The following is a 20586-nucleotide window of genomic DNA, read 5'->3' as shown; positions in this document are numbered from 1 at the left end:
TTGTCAGGAGATTTTTACAATGTTAGAACATTTTTTGAAAGGACTATCTTAACCTCTGTTTAGTTGCTTTTTGTCTCCTCGTCTCACAACATTTTTCAATGCCTTTTATTGATTTAGAATGAATATGAACTCTATATGGCAGTTCTTCTGGATTCTCAGTCTTCCATCCAGTACAAGGTAATAGCTGCCCATGAAAGTCTTAGAATAGGATGTTTAAGTATTTAGGGGAAACATGTGGTTCATGAATCATTTCTCCCTCATTTTCAAGAAAGCCTCTTGTGAACTTTACTGTTTGGGGGTCTTCAATGCTTAGATCAAATTTGAGCTTTGTGTTATGGGGAAAAGTTTGCTAAACAAGTTAATGTGATAAACAGAAAGGACAGTCATCCTCCTTAAGGGAAGAGCTTGCTTTTAAACCCTTTAGCAGTCATCTGCATGCAAGCCTCTCATATGTTAGCTACAAACAGGTTTTACAAATTCATTGCAGCAGGACAAGGTCCTGTGCCATGTCACACAATCAATTCCAGAATTCTTAAGAGAGACCTTGAGAGTGTCCCTGTATTGCTTCTTCTGACCACCATGTGAGCACTTGCCTTGTGTGAGTTCTTCATAAAATATGGTGTGCATCTCAACTACTCAGTGCTAGGTACTGTGCTAAGCAATGGGAATACAGATAAAAGCAAAAAGAGAATCCTGGCTCTCAAGGATCTTACATTATAATGGGGAAAGAAAACTTACAAAAAGAAGCTGAAAAGGTGGGGAGAAGGTACCCTTTGTGGAAAGTTGAAAGAAGAAACAGGAGAATTAAAGCTGGCTGGCCTGGACCCCTCCCCAAAATGGAAGCCCAGGGAGGAGCTTATCAATAGGAGAAGGGGGCCAGCTTGGTGAAGGGTGAGAAGGCCACAGGAGAGAAGATGGATGTTTTAGGGTAAGGGGGACAAAGATACCAAGGGAAGTTCTGGGTGAAATGACATTTCAGGTCTCTGGGAGGAAAAATCTTCTTAGAGTGAATAATAAAGATAAACAAGGAGGTGCTAATGGATTGCCAAGTTTTATAGCAAGTGGAAAGAGCCTTTTCAACTCTTTTGAGAAACATTCAGTCTGCTGTCAGCTCCCCTCTTTTTCTGGGAAATGTTTTGTCATTAGACAGAAAAAAAGAAAAGTAGTATAAACAAAACAAAAATCTTTTGCAGGGCTAAGAGTTTTAAAACTGCGTTGGATTATTGGCCAAATAAGGACTTAAAAATTTGTCCCAATCTGTTCTGTAAGTCCTGGGACATAAAGAGTTTGAAAAAAAAATCAGACCAAAACGAGTAAGACAATTGAACTTTAATATGAGTGCTTTGGAACTCACATATAGGAAATCATATGGCTAGACAGAAAGGGAAGCAAGATTCAGAATGAAAGACACTGCAGGAGCTCTCCTGCCAGAGAGGGGGTCACCAGGCTTTACCAGTGATGCTCTTTAGGCCCCAGAGGAAGAGGAAGGTGCCCTGAGGTTATGGAAGCCCAACTCTCATCACTCCCCTGCTTATGCCTAAGTCTGATTGCTTCTATATCAGGGGAGGACATGACTTTTACAGAGCTGGGAAGCAAGTCCTTCCTAGAAGGAGGAAGTGCGGTATAGAAGAAAGAGCCCTTACTCTGTAGTTAGAGGGTGAGAGTTCTCCATATCCAGGTGCCTCCAGATACCTACCATGATGGATTCTGTCCATCCTTATGCTGAGTTTGTTCCATCCCCCCTCCCCAACTGGTAACCCAATTCTTGACTTGGGGTAGAGTATTTCTATAAGTGGAGGTTCACCATATCCAGGCACCCCCAATTCTGGCTCTCTTCATACATTACTACCCTTCTTCTCCCCTTATCCGTTTTCTACATCTAGCTTTGAAAACTGTAACCATATTAACACTATCATTCCCAGAAAGAGAATGTTGTTTAAATGCCTTGCAACCTCCTTGACCAAAACATTCCTTCCTGGTGACTACTATCCAATGTGTGGGATTTCCTCTTTTAGAAAATAATCTCCTTGAGGGACTGTGTTACTTTCTGTATCTCCACCCTTCGGCATAATTCCTTGCATTAAGTTCATTCATCCATTCAAATCCCCTTTCTAGTACTTACTATTGGTATAACCAACCTTGAGCAAGTCACCCAAATTCTCTGGTCTTCAGGTTACTCATTAGTAAAAGGAAGGAATTAGATTAGATGACCTCTGCAGCTCCCTCCTACTCTAGTTCTATATTCCTAGGGTCTTAAGGGAGGGATCAATTAATCAGAGGCTAATAAATAATTGCAGTTATCCCTTCATATCATGGGGGCTAGGGACATGGTGACCCCCATGAACCAGAAAATTCACATAAATTTTTTTGTACCACAGAAATATGAATTATTATGGTATTAAAAAAATAAAATATGTTGATATTATGCAATACTATACACATATTTTATGCATTTCTCAGTTTCTAAATTTTTTCTGTTTCATCTCCTGGCCTTCATGTGTCATCTGCAGCTTCAGTAAAAGTTCCCCAAAATTCCCATTTAATTAACTTATGCCAACTTGCATAAGTCAAAATTGTGATGTTGAAGGGATAACTGTATTTCCTCCCTCACATTTTTAAGGGACAGTTTTTAATATGCTGATACAAATAACCAATAGGGATGTGTATATGAGTTTGGCTCACAAGGGACATTTGTACATCAGATAATTTGGATGTGCCTCACAACCACCAAACAATGTCATTTTTCATAATGAAATAAATGTCCTTTATGGGAAGAGATCAGTTTACTTTGTTAATCGAGAGATATAAAAAAATCATGTCTCACTTTTCTCACAGAATAATCATATGTGGTACATTTAATATAAAAGTATAGGTAATTCAGATGATAATTATGAATTTGTGAATTGAATTTACTTTCAGATTTTGTTGACTTTTGTTTTAAGTAGGCCAGCAAGCTACTGAAGTTAGAAAATGTCTCTTTCTCTTGTTATGGTAGGTCAGAGTTGGCATTCTCTTTCAGAACCTCTGAGAACCCAGGCTCTCTTTCATAAAAGTTCTCCTCATTATGGAAGGAAGGTGAAGATGGGTTCTGAAGGCTATGCAGAACACAGACTTTGGGAGGTCTTTCCAAGCTTGAAAGGATGAGGCCACAGCCTTTATCTCTTTGGTGAGAATTTGTCTAGCTCAGTTCAAGGATTCCCACCAGCGCTCTGTAAGACACCAGGTGATGGCTTACTCTTTTGTTGCAGCAAATGCATAAAGCTAGTTCATAAATTAAGGAGATGCAGCTGCCGGAATGGGGGTAACTCAGCTCCTCCTGTCCTATCTTCCTCCCCCTCCCCTTCCTTCTCCTCTCCAAAGGAAGGTAAATTTGGATGGCCAAAATATGCCGAGGTGACTTGGGTTTTACTGGCTAGTTTCCCTCCCCTCCTTTCCCTTTCACCTTGGACCTGCTGCACTCTGAAGCTCAGAGAGCACTGGGCCCCTGCCTAGGGGCTCTCCTCTGAACCCTCCTGGCTTGGGAGTGATTATCAATAGTAACTATTGCTGTTTCCTTCTCAACCTGATGTCTTTCTTTTTCTTTGCCTCATTAAAGGGACCTTGTCCTGGCTACTTCTTAAACAGGCCTGTTCAATGAATGGGTGTTACCTTACCCTAAGCAAGTACCTAAGTAGACCCCAATGCATCCTGATGAATATCTGGTCACTGGATTCAGATGGCTCTGGAGGAGAAGTGAAGCTGGTGACCTGCACAGCCCTCCCTCACTCAAAACAAAGTCAAGTGCAAGTCACGTCATCATTTCTCTGATGGCATGGTCTTCTTCAGCAATGAAGGATGAACACAACCCTGCTGTATCCATGAAAAGAGCTAACCTCCCCTGCTCCCCCATGGATCTTTGAAGTGTTAAACACCTCTTATCTAGGACAATTTATGAGAAGGAAAACCAAAAACTAAAAATTTAGTAGAGAACAATGAATATTATAGTCAAATCAAACCATTATTTTTAGGGAAACTTCTGGGAGGAAAAAAATGATGAGAAGAAATCTTTACTGATTACATGGAATTCTCTTTAATCATTTTTACTTTTGAAATTCACAACATCTCCCCCTCCTCCCCCCTTGAACGTTTCATTTTCATGATCTTCATGGGTTTCTGAAAACTGAAGCATTGTTGGGATTGAGAAAAAATTTCTCTACCTTCACATACCAACCAGTTCATTTCTCGATTTCATCTAATTCAAATATAACTCATGGGCTTTGTGATTCTGGTTTCCCATGAGCTACTGGTTTCAGGGTGGAATATTTTGAGAGATAATTTGAGAGAATAAAAAATAATTTGAATTGACTTTGCATTTTGCTAACAGGCCAGATCAAAAGCATGGCTTTTATAAGTAAAATATTTAGTTGGAATTATCTAATTAGCAAGAGAATAGAAAAGAAAAACGTGTCAGTAAATACTTTCAACGGGAATTACAATCCAAGGTTCTCCAATCCTCTCCAATATTTTTTAGAAAGGGAAAGGGAAAAAATATCTATCTTATTCCTATTGTATTCCAGGCACTATGCTAAGTAATTTGTAAATATTGTCTCATTTGATCCTCACAATAACCTTGCTTGTGGCAGGTGCTATTTTATCCCCAATTTGTGGGTGAGAAAACTGAGTGAGACAAATGTTAAGTGGTTTGCTCAGGTCACCCTGCTAGGAAATATCTGAAGCTAGATTTGAAGTCAAGGTTTCCTAATTCCAGGCCCACAGCTCTGTCTGTGATGCTACCTAGCTGAAAGAGAGGAAAATCTATTGACTCCTCTAAAATTTACTATTTATTTACCAAAGTGAGACATGACCAGACTTTAGTGAAGGCGAGCCTGGATGCCCAATGGTTATGCTAGGGGAGAGCAACCTCTAGCTAACCCTGATAAGGTAGATAGAGACACTAGTTAGATTTTTAAAAATTCAACAGTTTGGAGAGACAACAGGAGAGATTTGGATCCAAGTCTGCTTCTGAAAAATGTGTGTGATCCTGAGGAAGTCACTTCACTCCTCAATATCCCAAAGGACCTTCCAAGAGTATAAGTTACCAAGCTGGTGGAAACTTACATTGGTAGTTTGAATTTCCTCACTACCACATTCTATTGAAATCACAGGACCTTTCAAAAAGTGAAGACCATTTTAAAGGAAATTCAAAGAAGTGCATAATTATCTCAATGAATCATGCTTTTAAACTTAATGTACCATACATGATCATTCTATGACTAATTTGAGTTGTAAAATCTAATGGTTAAAGAGTAAAGATCTGGCATTTGAAGCTATTTCTTAAGAAATAAAAAAGAGATACTATATATTTATTAGCTCTAAATGAATTCCCCACTTATTTTATACCTGAGGTAATAAAGAAACTAAGATTGGTTTTCCATCTCTATAATGTGTAGTCTTCATCTGCATGGTAGCTTGGGAGTCAGAAGAACTAGGTTCAGATCCTGACTCAGACACCCTTCTTGTCTAACCTTGAGCAAATCATTTTATTTCTCTGGGTCTCTGTTTCATCATTTGTAGAAATGAGGAGATTGGATTAGAATACCTCTGTGTTCCTTTTCAATTCTAAATCTATGATCCTAGGATCCCTCACCATCACCTTGGAGAAATGATGAGAACTTGATGCAATCTGTTCGTGCATGTTGCACATATCCGATTTATATATCCAATATCTATTGATTTCCACATTAGCTTTCACAGAAAGAAGCCCTTTTTCTCTATCAGCTTATTTTTGGCAATAATCAAGCATATTATCCCCCTGCCATCCTTTTTCATGCCATAGGCATTGGTTTAATTGCATCTTTCACATGACTCCCTCCTCTTATTCTTCTGCAACTCAGAAATCCCTGCTAATAAGTCAAGGTCTACCCATCCAGATGTTCTGCACTGAACTTTCTTTCTTATGGGAAATTAAGCTCTCGGAAACATGTATCAATGAGTAATTGTTCTCTGGGAGCAGGCATCATGGAAAGTGAAGATGGAGAGGAACTGCTGTCTTTTTCTCTCTCAAGCTTTTGCTGAAACACTATATGGTCTATAAAATGGAAGAATGTGAAATGGGGGAGCAGCTACGCCTGGAAGGCAAAGTCTTATTGTCATGTTCTAGAGGAATATCTCTGGTTGAATTTCAGAATGCCTTCCTGGATCAAACATCTGATGGAACTCTTCATTCTACAACATTTGAAATTTGCTCTTTAACATGAAATATCTTGCTTGTTTTGTAATGTAGTCTGAGGAAGTAGCAAGTTCAGCTTACATTAGTGCTTTTGAATTTTGGATCTATGAGATTTGTAGTCTCTTACAGATATGAATTATTCTTCCCAGTTTGTTATTTTTCTTTTTACAAGTAAGGTCTTTCTTTTTCTTTTTTTGAGGCAATAGGGGTTAAGTGACTTTCCCAGGGTCACACAGTCAGTAAGTGTCTGAGATCATATTTGAACTCAGGTCTTTCTGATACCAGGAACAGTACTCTATCGACTGTACCAACGAGCTGTCCCCCTAAAGTTTTCTTTTTAAATGTGAAGATAAAATTAGATTTTCAAAAATAGTTTATTTTTATCTAGGCTATTTGGAAAGGAAGTCTGACATTTGCACTGCCTGATTTAGCCACAATGATTATTAAAGAAATTGGCTTTGAAATCTCCAGTGAGTTCTGGAGTGCAACCCAGAAAATATTGTCAACAAATACAGTGTTCCCATAAACAGACCCAGAAGTGTGAACTTCTGAGAAGTGTAAGGTGCTCAACTATTTCTGTTTCTAAAGAGTTTATGTTTTTTTTTTTTTACCTCAACTCAGTTGTTGCTGTTTTATTATTTAAAAATTTTCTATTTGTTTCCTCTTGGAGAAGGCAACTGTCAAAGGAGGAACATCACATAAGATGATAATAATGAATGATGGTGAAAAGAGCTACTTAACACTTTGTTCCTGACTTCTCAGACAAAGACAACAAACACCACTGATAGGTCTTTGAAACCCTAGCTAGGTGAATAAGGAAATAACCTAAAAATACTTTGGTGAGTTCAAAGTACTAGATCAAGATGGACCACATACCAGAATACTGGAGGAATTGTGGAACATGTTTGCCGAGTCAGTCGCTGTCAGTGAACTTTGAAAGATAGTAGAGGAAAAGAGAGATATCAAGAAGAAAGGAACATTCTGTCCTATCTTTGAAAAAGGAGAAGAGGATGAAATCTTTGAACAACAGTCCTCTGAACTTTACTTCAGATGTAGACTTTGTTATTGAAGGGATGGTTTCTTAAAATCTGGAAAGGGAAGCTGTGATTAGAAAGAGGTAGCATGGCTTCATCAATAGGTCATTATAGAGTTAATATTTGATTTTTTATGTTACCATGATCAGAAAAATGCTTTAGTTATAGCTCATCAAGGTTTTAGAAAAGATTTTAAACAAAGATTGTAATGCTATTACTGTGGATAAGATGGATGTCGGCTAATGAGTTTTATTGGGCCATACAGTGTTAAAGGTGAATAATGTTATTGAAGCCTATTGAAGAGTTTTAGTTGCCAAAGAGGTATTTGTATTAAATCCTAGAGGTAATATGATGGGAAGCCCCTACAGTTTATTGAGTGATATTGTCACATGTACTTTAGGAAAATTGCTTTGGCAGTTGGGTGGAAGATGGATGGATTGGAGTAGGGAAAGACTTTGAGGCAGACCATTAAGGCAGCTATTATAATAACATGGAAGAGAAATAATGGGGCACAAGGAAGGTGTTGCCCTGTGAGTAGAGAGAGGGCAATGGATAAGAGAAACATTGTAGAGCTTAAATTGATGAGACTTGTTAACTAGTTGGATATATTAGGTGAGTGTATGATTAGTGTCAAGGAAGGCTGAGTTTGCAAACCTATATTACTGGGAGTAGGAGCCATGCCCAGTAGGGAAGTTGAGGAATGGGGTAAGTTTTAAGGAAATATAATGAATTCTATTTTGAGCATATGTTGAATGTAAAATGCCTGTAGGACATTCTGTTTGAAATGTTCAGTGAGCAGTTGGTGCTTTGTATTGTAATTCAGGAGAGAGACTTTAGATATAGATAGATGTAGGGATTGGGAGTCATCTGCTTAGAGGGGAGGAAATAACTTGAAAAGTGTGTGGAGGTAGAAGAGAAGTTTTCCCTGAGTAGGACATTAAGGCATACCCACAATTAGGGGCCAGGACTATGATGCTCCAGCAAAGGAAACTGAAAAGAAGTGGTAGGAGTAATGCCAAAAGGTAGCAGTGTCACAAACATCCAGAGCAGAGAGGGAATCTAGAATGAGAAGGGTGGTTATTAGCGTCAGATGTTGCAGAGAAGTCAAGAGGTCCACATAGCCATAGAGAGAAGTCTTTCTCAGGGGTTGATTAAACAATATGAACTTTGAAGCCCTTTCCAACTCTGAGATTTTATGATTCCTGGTCCCTTTGACATGTTTTACAACTCATTTTGTTCTTCTTTAGACTATCACTGAGTGTCCAAATTTATGATGCCATTAAAAAGCCGTTTTAGACCATGGCTTGCACACAGACCTAATAGGCCTTTATCATTTGTAATTTGCTAGGCTGCTACTGTGTCACTTGCTTTGTAAACCCTCAGAATGAATATTTTAAAGTTCTCCGCCTTAAATTTCCAACTGGTATAATTTTTAGTGCGTCTATTCTCCTCTGTTCTAGTACTTCTATGAAACAAGCAAAAAACCCCAACAAAAACTTGTTAAGATTGGGTCTGGAGTCAGAGAATCTGAGTTACTCCCATTCTGCCACTTACTAATAATGTAACTGTGGGAAGACACTTCACTATTCTGTCCTCAGTTTCCTTCTCTGTAAAATGAAAATACTGGATTAGATGAGCTCTAGTATTCCTGAGCTCAAAATATTATTTAGCATTTATAGAGCCATTTAAGGTTCTCAAATTACTTTATAAATGTTGTCTCATTTTATCCTTACAACAACTTTTAGAGGTAGGTGAGGTGATATTATCCCCTTTCTACAGATGAAACAACTGAGGGAAGAAGGTAGAAGTTAAGTGATTTGACCAGGGTGACACAGCTAGTGAGTATCTGAGGCCATGCTCCAACCAGTGTGCCACTTAGCTATACCAAAATCTATAAACCTATGATTCTGTGGACTGTTCAAGATATCACTAAGATTATGACTACCTCAGTGATGTCACAGTTAGGCAATGTGGTCTAGTAGATGGAAAACTGGCTTTGAAATCAGGAAAACTTGGGTTCGGATCCTGTCTCTGTGATACAGAGTCACTGTGGAACTCTAAGCAAGTTATTTCAATCTCCCAGTGCTCTAAGTGGCTCTCAAAGATCACAAAATGCAAACAAGGTACCTACCTGCATTGCTAGAGGAATTTCCTTACCTAGGGGTTTTCTCACACCAGTGAAATCCCAGGTCTATTCTCTGGTCCCTGTTAAGTCGTTTCTCTCTAGTCCCACTCTTTGTGATTTCATGTAGAGTTTTCTTGGCAAAGATATTGGAGTGGTTTGCCATTCCTTCTCCAAATCGTTTTACAGATGAAGAAACTGAGCTAAACAAAGTGACTATCCCAGGTTCACACAGCTAGTAATTGTCTGAGGTTGGAGTCTTCCTGACTCCAGGCATATGGCTTTATCCACTGCACTACCTAGCTTTCTGGCCCCTATCCCTATTCTCATATAATCATCTTTTTTATTTTTAGTAATGCATTGCTTTATTGCTGCATTTAGTTTTAATACACAGAAAATATGATTTAAAGGGAGTGATCTCTTTAAATACCATTTGTTATACATGAAGTAAAGCATATGCCTTTGTACAATATGCCATTTTTGAGTGCAAACTAGTTTCTTTTGCTTTGTTGTATATCAAATATTATTCTTTTTTTTTTTTTACATTCTTATTGTTGAATAGTCTTGCATGATTCAAACTGATGCCTTTTTAATATGCTTCCTCTTGGCTTCTAAAAACGTTCCTTGATATTGAAACTGTAACTTGTCAGATACACTTCCTTGACTAGCCTCTGGAAAGCTTTAGGATCAACAAGCGAAGAAGTATAGAGATACTGAGAGAACCTACTCTCTTCTGGCATAGCTGACTCCATATTTAAAATGGCCTCCAGTTCAGTAGAAAAGGAACAAGCATTTCCTTTCCCCCACTCTTCCTTGGTTTGTTTTTGCTCATCACCCATTCCCATGGTGTAAGTCTAGGTGTCTTCCATCTGCTGATTATCTCCAGTTATCCTGTAGGTAACTTGTTTATATTTAGTTGTTTGCATGTTGTCTCTTATGTTAGACCATGGGCTCCTTGAGAGTGTGGTTTATCTTTTCTAATATCTCCATTTCTTAGCAGATGCCTGGAACTTGGTTGACCCTTAAATGTTCATTGACTGACTAACTGCCCAAGTTGCCTTTCTCTTTTTCCTCTAAGGCCAGATCTATAGTTATTCAAATGGCACTTGACTGATGAAGGAGAGCCATCAATCAATTTATCTATCACTCCCTGCCATGGCTTATAATAACAATAAAGATTGCCATGGTCATTTTTTACTATTAAAAGAGGCAGGGAATGGTTCTTTTCTTTTCAGGACTCCCTAGGGTCAGAAACATGTCATATGAAAGTGATGCAATCCTGTCCATTGTTTTGTAAACAACAACAGCAACAAAAAAAACAAATCAAAGCGTCTGTCACTTTTAGAAATTATCTAGGGATGTCCAACTCTGGGTTGTCAATGAACACCTTTTAATTATTTCGTTCATAAATATAAATAAAACCTAATGCAAAATATTCAAATTTTTCCAATACTTTTTAGGAAAAAAAATCACAACCTTCAAAGTCTCTGGGAGAAAAGCATTCATAGGATCCTAGATTTAGAGATGGAAAGGATTCAGAGTTCATCTAATTCAACCCCATTATTTTATAGAAAAGGAAACTGACTCGTACTTAACTGAAATTAAATGACTTGCTCAAGGTCACTTAGGTGCCATGCTTCATTGTTGTCATTTTAATTTGAGTCCCCTGACTACAAATCCTTCCCATTACATTTAATATTTTAATAAAAAGCTTCTTACCCTTAAATGTTCCGGAAAGCATATGGCACTAGAATTCTAGAAAGGCCATGACACATCTTGAATAAGGAATGAACCTTAATTATCATGCAATTTCTCATGTACTCTTGTGTCTTATTTTACTCCTGTGTATGACTATACTTCAAGGCTTTACTGGCTCAAGTGAAGGGAGTAGAAAAGAGAACTGTGATGTCTGCAGACATAGAAGAAACCAAAGATGAAGTAAAGAGGCTCGTGAAGGTGGCCAAAGGAGCTTTAGAGAGAAATGAAGAGTGAGTGTCATAAAATTTAACCTTTTATTCTTTATGTAACTTATTATTTTAAAAAATATATTTGGCATGATTAAGTCCAAATTTACAGATCTTTAATGTTATGCCTGCTTTTATAAACTTTGTTACTAACCTCCTGTGGCCTCTTCACCAAGCCATTACACATATAACTTGGACTTCCTCTTCATATTGGGAGCTCAGTCTGGGCAATCACTGGTTCCAGATTCAGGGGAAGGCTTGGTTGATATCTTGGTTACATTCTGCCTGGGGACATAGGTGATGGTACTGGTGAGGACTGGGGGTGGGGATGAAACCCCCGCAAAGACCAGAGTACCAGGGGCAGGTCGCCTGGAATGAATTCCTGGACTCAAGCATTCTTGCGGTCAAGTCAAAGATTTATTATGCTTTTCAGCAGGCAAAAATTCTTAGGGAAACTGTGATTTGAATGGAGTACTGGTAAAGTTTATATAGAATATTCTGTAGTACAACATGTGCCAAATATGCTAGCTAGGTGATTCAGGGTGGGATTAGAGAGTGGTTAAGGAGTAGTTAGTTCTTAAAGGAACATGCACTTTTGATATCTATTGCACGGGTATTTTACCCAGAATTCATCAAGAATAGCCCAAGGTGGGGCTACATGGAAGTTTTAGACCTGAAACATCACTAAGTTGAATAGTGGTCAGGGCTAACTAAGGAATACCAGGCTGCTCTCATCAATGTCTTGTTAGACAAGATAAATGTAAGGGAGTATGTGTATATCTAAGTCTAGGATACATATGATTGGTCAGTGAGTAAGCAGTAAATGTCATGTTCAGACTAATATGTTCTATAGGTGCAGCTGGCTACTGTAGCAGGAAGGGAGATAACAGTTGTTGCTGGGGCAGCCTGTGCCCTTGGGCTGGGGAGAAACTGCTTGGGATAGTGTTTTAAGGCTAGAGAGAAAAGTGATTTTTAAAGAAATATGATTTTAGAATTGGTGTCCAAAGCCATGCATCCAAGCACTCCATCATACTCACTGTGCCACCTAGCTGTACTAATCACAGCTACAGAAATTAGGATAAAATATAGAAAATCCAGAAAGCACACAAGGTGTTTTGAGGCTAGGGAGAAATGTGATTTTTAGAGAAAAATGTGATTTCAGAGTTGGCATCCTAGCACTTGCATCTAAGCACCCCATCAGTACATTTTGGCCCTCTGGTGAAAGGTTACTATTTGTAAGCTGCTATCAAAGGATTTCATGATCCTATCTCATCTTGTATCCAATACAAATGGAGATGCCTCCATTATAATAAACAAACAAAAATCTCTTTTACAAAATCATGTAAATTCAGCCCATTTTCTCTGGCAAAGGAGAGGGCTAGAGTATTACTGATTTTATAAAAAGATAAAGAAAAGATAAGGGGTTGAATTTTCTGCCGTAGCAAACAAGACTCAATAGCATTTGTTAAAATTCAGTCAGTCTTGCAGTTTAAAAATTAGTATGTACCAGTTGTCTGTCTCTGATTATGAGACAGACTTTTAATTTTTTAAAAAATTATTTATTTATTTTTTAGTTTTCAACATTCATTTCCACAAGATTTTGAATTCCAAATTTTCTCCCCATCTCTCCCCTCCCCCACCCCAGGACACAATGTATTCTGATTACCCCTTCCCCCAATCTGCCCTCCCATCACATCCCTCCTTTCCTTTATCCCCATTTTCTCTATTTTCTCATAGGGCAAGATAGATTTCTATACCCCATTAGCTGTATTTCTTATTTCCCAGTTGCATGTAAAAACAATTTTTAACATTCATTTTTAAAACTTTGAGTTCCAATTTCTCTCCCTTTCTCCCTCCCCAACCATCCCCACTGAGAAAGGAAGCAATTCAATATAGGTTATACATGTATAGTTAAGAAAAACACTTCCATAAAAGTCAAGTTGTGAAAGACTACCTATATTTTCCTCCACCCTATCCTGCCCCCCATTTACTCTGTTCTCTCTTTTCACCTTGTTCCTCCCCAAAAGTGTTTATTTACCCCATCCTTCTATTTGCCCTCCCTTCTATCATCCCCACCTCACTTATCCCCCTCTCCCCTACTTTCTGGTAGTGTAAGATAGATTTTCATACCAACTTGAATGTACATATTATTCATTCCTTAAGCCAAATATGATGAGAGTTCACTTTTTCCCTCTTACCTCCCCTCTTTTCCCTTTCATTGAAAAAGCTTTTTCTTACCTCTTTTATGAAAGATAATTTGCCCCATTCCATTTTTCCCTTTCTCCTCCCAATATATTCCTCTCTCACCCCTTAATTTCATTTTTTAGATAGCATCCTTCCTATTCACCTCACCCTGTGCCCTCTGTTTATATGTATATAATCCCTCCAGCTATCCCAATACTGAGAAAAGTCTCAAGAAAAGTCTCTTTCCATGTAGGAATGTAAACAGTTCAACTTTAGTAAGTCCCTTACTATTTATCTTTCCTGTTTACCTTTTCATGCTTCTCTTCATTCTTGTGTTTAAAAGTCAAATTTTCTATTCAGCTCTGGCCTTTTAAACAAGAATGCTTGAAATCCTCTATTTCATTGAATGATCATTTTTCCCCCCTGAAGTATTATACTCAGTTTTGCCGGGTAGGTGATTCTTGGTTTTAATCCTAGATCCTTTGACTTCTGGAATATCATATTCCAAGCCCTTCAATTCCTTAATGTAGAAGCTGCTAGATCTTGTGTTTTCCTGATTGTATTTCTACAATTCTCCAAATTGTTTCTTTCTGGCTGCTTGCAATATTTTCTCCTTGACTAGGGAACTCTGGAATTTGGCCACAATGTTCCTAGGAGTTTCTCGTTTTGGATCTCTTTCAGGTGGTGATCAGTGGATTCCTTGAATACTTATTTTGCCCTCTGGTTCTAGAATCTCAGGGCAGTTTTCCTTGATAATTTCATGAAAGATGATGTCTAGGCTCTTTTTTTGATCATGGCTTTCAGGTAGTCCCATAATTTTTAAATTGTCTCTCCTGGATCTATTTTCCAGGTCAGTTGTTTTTCCAGTGAGATATATCACATTACTATTTTTTCATTCCTTTGGTTTTGTTTTATAATTTCTTGTTTTTTTATAAAGTCATTAGCTTCCATTTGCTCTATTCTAATCTTTAAGGAATTATTTTCTTCAGTGAACTTTTGGATCTTCTTTTCCATCTGGCCAATTCTGCTTTTTAAGGCATTCTTCTTCTCATTGGCTTTTTGGATCTCTTTTGCCATTGGGATTAGTCTATTTTTTAAAATGTTATTTTCTTCAACAATTTTTTTGGGTCTCCTTTAGCAAGCAGTTGACTCATTTTTCATGATTTTCTTCCACCACTCTCATTTTTCTTCTCAATTTTTGCTCTACTTCTCTTACTTGATTTTCAAAATCCTTTTTGAGCTCTTCCATGGTCTGAGACCAATTTATATTTTTCTTGGAGGCTTTGGATAGAGGAGCTTTGACTTTGTTTTCTTCTGTTTGTATGTGTTTGTCTTCCTTGTCACCAAAGTAAGATTCTATATCTGATTCTTTTTCTGATTTTTGTTCATTTCCCCAGCCATTTACTTGCTTTTTGAGCTCTTTGTCAAGGTAGTTCTCTGCTTCCAGTGGAGATGGGGGGGTGAACTGCCAGTCGCTCCATCCCCCTACAATCTGTGAGCATAGAGCTCCAGAAACAGTGGCTGCAGGTGCTCCTGCTGCTGCTGTGCCTGCTGCAGATTCCTCTGTCCCCTTCTCCCTCTGCCACCCTGGAGCTGGGGCCAGACCCCTGCACTCTCCTGCTCTGGTCCCATAAGCCTTTTCCACTGACCTCCCAATTTTTCCTCAGCATTTTGGGATCATGCAGTCTGGAAGCTACTACAGATTTGAGAGATTCAGTCTCCCCAAGGCCTGCTCAGGTCCCCTCTGTGCACTCGTGGCCCACGTTGGACTGCACTCTGATCCCAGGATGGCATGATAGACACTTCCTGGTGACCTTCCTGGCTGTCTTGGGCTGGAGACTTGCTTCACTTCATCATTCTCTGTTGGGATTGGAAGTTCAAATCCGTGTGGACGGTCTCGGGCGGGTAAAAGTGGGACTTCTAAATCTTAGAGCTCTCACGAGACCCTCCCAGGAAACGGCAGGGGATCGAGGTGAACCGAGCTATCTCGAGTAATTCTGCCTTTCCCGTGAGAAACGTGATGGGGGAGAGATCTCCCCGCCCTCGAGATGGTCCCGGATCTGGGCACACCTAGTTATCTAACAGCACGGTATTCAGATGCAAACTGTGCGGCTGAAGGTTAAGTAGGATTGAGGAAGCCTGAAAGCTCTCTTAGCACGTGAGGAGCCAAGAGGACAGTAGGCTCCGCTTTTCTTCTTTCCTCTCTCCCCTCCCCCTCTCTCCCCGCTTGTACTTCTACTTCCAATCCCTTAAGATCTTAGCCTCCTTAGGAAATCTCCCCCTCTTCCTCCTAAGGAAGACCCCCTGCACTTGTAACCGAGACCCTGAAATAAAGCTCAACCCTTGTTCGACTCTGGAACGTCCTTTCTCTCATATGAGCATCCGGTTTTGGCCAACCGAAGACCTCGGAGGTGAGGTAAGAAGACTCGGGTAGCCCACACAGGCCTCTAGGCCTGGCAATTCTCTGGGTTCTGTAGCTCCAGAATCTGTTTAGAGTCATTTTCTACAAGTATATGGCTGGCCTTGGTGATAGCGCTCTAGGAAATTAAAGACTGTTACTCTGCCATCTTGGCTCCAACCCCCTAAGACAGACTTTTTAAAGGAGTTTTCTTGTAAATTCTGTCTCCATATCTTCCACATCTGCCTCTTCCTCTTCTTCCATATGGCTATGATTCTAGTTTAAATATGTATCACCTCTCATCTGGAATATTTTGGTAGCCCATCAGCTTATTGCTTCTAGGATCTTCCCTTTCCAACTCATCCTCTCACAGATGTCAAAATAATCTTCCTAAAACACAGGTAGAGATCACTCCCCTTTAGAAGTCCCTTTTGCCTATAGGATAAAATACAAACTTCTCACATAAGGCTGTTTTTCAGGTTTGTTTAATATTCTTGTTCTTTATACACTCTACATTTTAGTTATTCTAATTTAATAGCTGTTCTCAAAATTGCTGTTACATGTCCTGCTTCCAAAGTCTTTCCATAGATTGTCCTTATTCAAGCAATCAATAAGCATTTATTAAGTGCTTACTGTATACCAGGCCCTGTCCTAAGCACTGAAGAATCAAAAAAAAAATAGTGCCTGGAATATACTTCCTCAACAACCTTCCTCTTAGAACCTAGGGCTTCCTTCAAACCTCGGCTCATAAGCATAGACCCCGTTTTGATCCCTCAAACTATTAGTACTCTCTTTCTTCTCAAACAATGTTTTCTTTACTTACTGATGTGCCTGTTGTATTCCCAGGAGAGTATAAGCTTCTTGAAAGCAAGCAATATTTTATTTTTGGTATTACTGGTTCTACATTATCCATAGTAAGTACTGAATACACATTTGCTGTTTTGAACTGAATTCTTCCTTCCGAAAAAGCTACATGTTCAAGGCAATGTGATAGGTGTTGAGCATAAAAAATGTAAATGATTAGGGAGAAAGAGTTCCTGTTCTCAATTAACTTACATTCTTCTGGCCTATTTCTAAATTCAAACCTTAAGGTACTGTCAGCCAAAACTATATTACTCCCCTGCTCAAGAATCTTTAAAATCTTCCTTTACCTATAAAATGAAGTCTCCTAGGCTGCCATTTGAGTGTCTCATTTGAGCAGGTTCAACCTGATTGTTTATCCTTCTTCCCACAATTCCAATTATGTAACCTATATTTCAGACAAACTGGATGACTCACTGTTCTCTACACATGTTCTAGATTTTTTCCACATCTGATCCTTTGCTCATTCTGTTTCTTCTGGTTGAGATACTCTCTCTTGTAGATTTCCTGAGTAGAGGCCAGCCCAATCTTCATGATGTTTGCCATGATCCCTAGTTGTGACTTCACCATCTTTTGCATTCTCCTGACAAGTTTTCTATATATTTGTTAAGGCATTTGTTGTAGTCTACCTTGTTCAACCTTTATCTTTTTAATGGATCTATTCAATATAGCAAACATTTATTAGACACCTACCATGTGCAAATCATGGTGCTAGTTTCTGAGACTACAACTTACCCCTCGCCACCAGCATCTTCCAAGGTGTAAACTCTTTGAAGGTAGGGATGATTTCTTACTCATCTTTCCTTCTCACATAGCAACTAACTCAGTGCTTTGTGCAAAGGAGGATCTCAATAAATATTTCACAGAATATTATACTTGTAAAGGACATGAGAGGCTAATATACTCAACCCATTTCTTTTTAGAAAAAAATTAATTTATTTTTAGTTTTCAACATTCACTTCCATAAGACTTTGAGTTTTAAATTTTCTCCCCCTTCATCTCTTCCTCACACCTCAAGGTGGCATGTAATCTGATATAGGTTCTACTTATGCATTCATATTAAACATATTTTCACATTAGTCATGATGTAAAGAAGAATTAAAACTAATAGGAGGAACCACAAGAAAGAAGAAACAAAATAAAACAATAAAAGGAAAGAAGAACATCTGAATTTAGACTGCAAAATTCTTTCTCTGGCTGTGGGGAGCATTTTCCATCATGAGTCTTTTGGCGTTGTCTTAGATCTTTGCATTTCTTAGAAGAGCTAAATCTATCAAAGTTAGTCATCACAAAATGTGGCTGCTGCTGTGTACAATGTTCTAGTTCTGCTTATTTCATTCTGCATCATTTCATGAGTCTTTCCAGGTTTTCTGAAATCTTCCTGCTTGTCATTTCTTACAGAACAATAGGATTCCATTACATTTATATACTATAACTTATTCAACCATTCTCCAGTTGATGGGCATCCCCTCAATTTCCACAAAAAGAGCTCTATAAATATTTTTGTATATATGAGGCCTTTTCCTGTATTTTACAATCTCTTTGGGATTCATACCTAGTGGATCAAATGGTATGTACATTTCTATAGCTGTTTGGGCATAGTTCCAAATTATTCTCCAGAATGATTAGATCAGTTCACAACTCCACCAATAATGCATTAGTGTTCCAGTTTTCCCATATCTTCTCTGATATTTATTATTTTCTGTTTTGTCATGTTAGCCAATCTGATAAGAGTGATGTGGTACCTGAGAGTTGTTTTGATTTGTATTTTTCTGATCAATAGTGATTTAAAGCATGTTTTCTTATGAATATGGATAGTTCAAATTTCTTCCTCTGAAAACTGCCTTTTTATATCTTTTTACCATTTATCAATTGGGTAATGCCTTGTATTCTTGTAAATTTGATTCAGTTCTCTATATATTTTAGAAATGAGGCTTCCTTTCTAATCTTGGTTGCATTGGCTTTGTGCAAAAACTTTTCAATTTAATGTAATCAAAATTATCTATTTTGAACTTCATAATGTTCTATATCTCTTGTTTGGTAATAAATTCTTCCCTTCTCCATAGATTTGACAGGTAAACTATTCCTCGCTCTCCTAGTTTGCTTATAGTATCAGCCTTTATATCTAAATCATGTACACATTATGACTTTATCTTGGTACAGGGTGTAAGATGCTGGTCTGTGCCTCATTTCTCTCATACTATTTTCCAGTTTCCCCAGCAGTTTTTGTTAAACAGTGAGTTCTTATCCCAGAAGCTGGAGTTTTTGGATTTTTCAAATAGTAGATTACTGTAGTCATTGACTATTGTGTCTTACATACTTATCCCAATGATCCATCACTCTGTTTCTTAGCCAGTACCAAGTAGTTTTGATGATTGCTACTTTATAATACAATTTAAAATCTGGTACAGGTAGGCTACCTTCCCTTGCCTTTCTTTTCATTAATTCCCTTGATATTGTGGAACTTTTGTTGTTCTAGATGAATTTTGTTATTGTTGTTTCTAGCTCTATAAAATAAATTTTTGGCAGTTGGGTTGGTGTGGCACTGAATAAGTAATTTAATTTAGGTAGAATGTCATTTTTATTATATTATCTCAGCCTACCCATGAGCAACTTTTTTTCTCAATTATTTAGATCTGACTTTACTTCTGTGAAAGCATTTTGTAATTATGTTCATATAGTCCCTGGGTTTCTTTTGGCAGGTAGACTCCCAAATATTTTATAATGGCTACAGTAACTTTAAATGGAATTTCTCTATCTCTTGCTTTTAGACTTTGTTAGTAACATATAGAAATGATGATGATTTATGTGGGTTTAATTTATATTTGTGTATTTCTTTATTATTTCAAGGCATTTTTTACTTGATTCACTAGGATTCTCTAGGTATACCATCATACATCTGTAAACAGCAATGGCTTGGTTTCTTCTTTGCCTATTCTAATTACTTCAATTTCTTTTTCTTCTCTCATTGCTAAAGCTAACATTTCTAGTACACTATTGAAAAAATAGTGGTGATAATAGACATCTTTGCTTTACCCCTGGTTTTATTGGAAATGCTTTTACCTTACCCACATTACAGATAATGCTTGTTGATGGTTTTAAATAGATGCTACCTATCATTTTAATGAAGACTCCATTTATTCCTATTCTCTCCTTTCCTTGCTCTTGCTTTCATTTCCTAATTACAAAATAAAAACTGAATGATGAGTTCCCTATGTACCCTCCACTTCAGCTACTAATGTGATCTTAAAGCGCCTTCCTGACCATGTCCCTCACTATTTAATAATCGGGATTTGTGACTCCACAATGGTACAACAGCTCCTTATTCTTCCAAAATCAAATGTTAACTCATCTCTTAGCTCATTTTAACTTGGTTCCTTCCTTCTTTTCCTTCTTACACTTTACCCCTCTTCAGATAGTCTACAGTGTCACCAGCCTTGCTGCTTTTACTCAAGCAGAACCCTCCCATCTCCTGCCTCTCTACCTTTTCATTTGATGTCCCCATGTCTGAAATTTGTTCTCTCTTCTCTGTCTCTTGGCTTCCCTCTTCAAGTCCCAGCTAAAATTTCATCATCTGTAAGAAGATTTTCAAGGCCTACTTCAATGTCTTTGTTTTTCTTGGCCTCATTAAAGGGGCCATGCCCTGGCTACTTCTTAAACAGGCCTATTCAATGAATGGGCATTACCTCACCCTAAGTGAGTACCTACAAAGACCTTGGCCTAAAGGGCCCAAGGTCTCCCTGTGAATCCTGAGTCATCTCCAGTCTTCCTGATGAATACCTGGTCACTTTCCTTCTCTGTTTCCTAGATTTTGT

At 38.2% G+C, this 20586-nt stretch overlaps 1 protein-coding gene across 4 annotated transcripts in view; it reads left to right on the top strand.

Annotated features, from left to right (window-relative positions):
- The window catches only part of C2H6orf118 (chromosome 2 C6orf118 homolog), a 72153-nt gene that overhangs the window by 28224 nt on the left and 23343 nt on the right, over positions 1-20586 (top strand). For all 4 annotated transcript variants that reach the window (XR_011974698.1, XM_072643853.1, XM_072643851.1 and 1 more), the window contains exons 7-8: positions 118-177; positions 11228-11352. Coding sequence is in view for 3 of the 4 variants with exons in the window: in XM_072643853.1 (XP_072499954.1) it covers positions 118-177; positions 11228-11352 (185 nt within the window). In the remaining variant the exon portion in view is untranslated. The remainder of the gene's footprint in view (positions 1-117; positions 178-11227; positions 11353-20586) is intronic.

The sequence above is a fragment of the Notamacropus eugenii genome, chromosome 2, assembly GCF_028372415.1.
Source record: "Notamacropus eugenii isolate mMacEug1 chromosome 2, mMacEug1.pri_v2, whole genome shotgun sequence".
Classification (NCBI taxonomy): domain Eukaryota; kingdom Metazoa; phylum Chordata; class Mammalia; order Diprotodontia; family Macropodidae; genus Notamacropus; species Notamacropus eugenii.
This window is presented reverse-complemented; position numbering and strand designations above follow the sequence as displayed.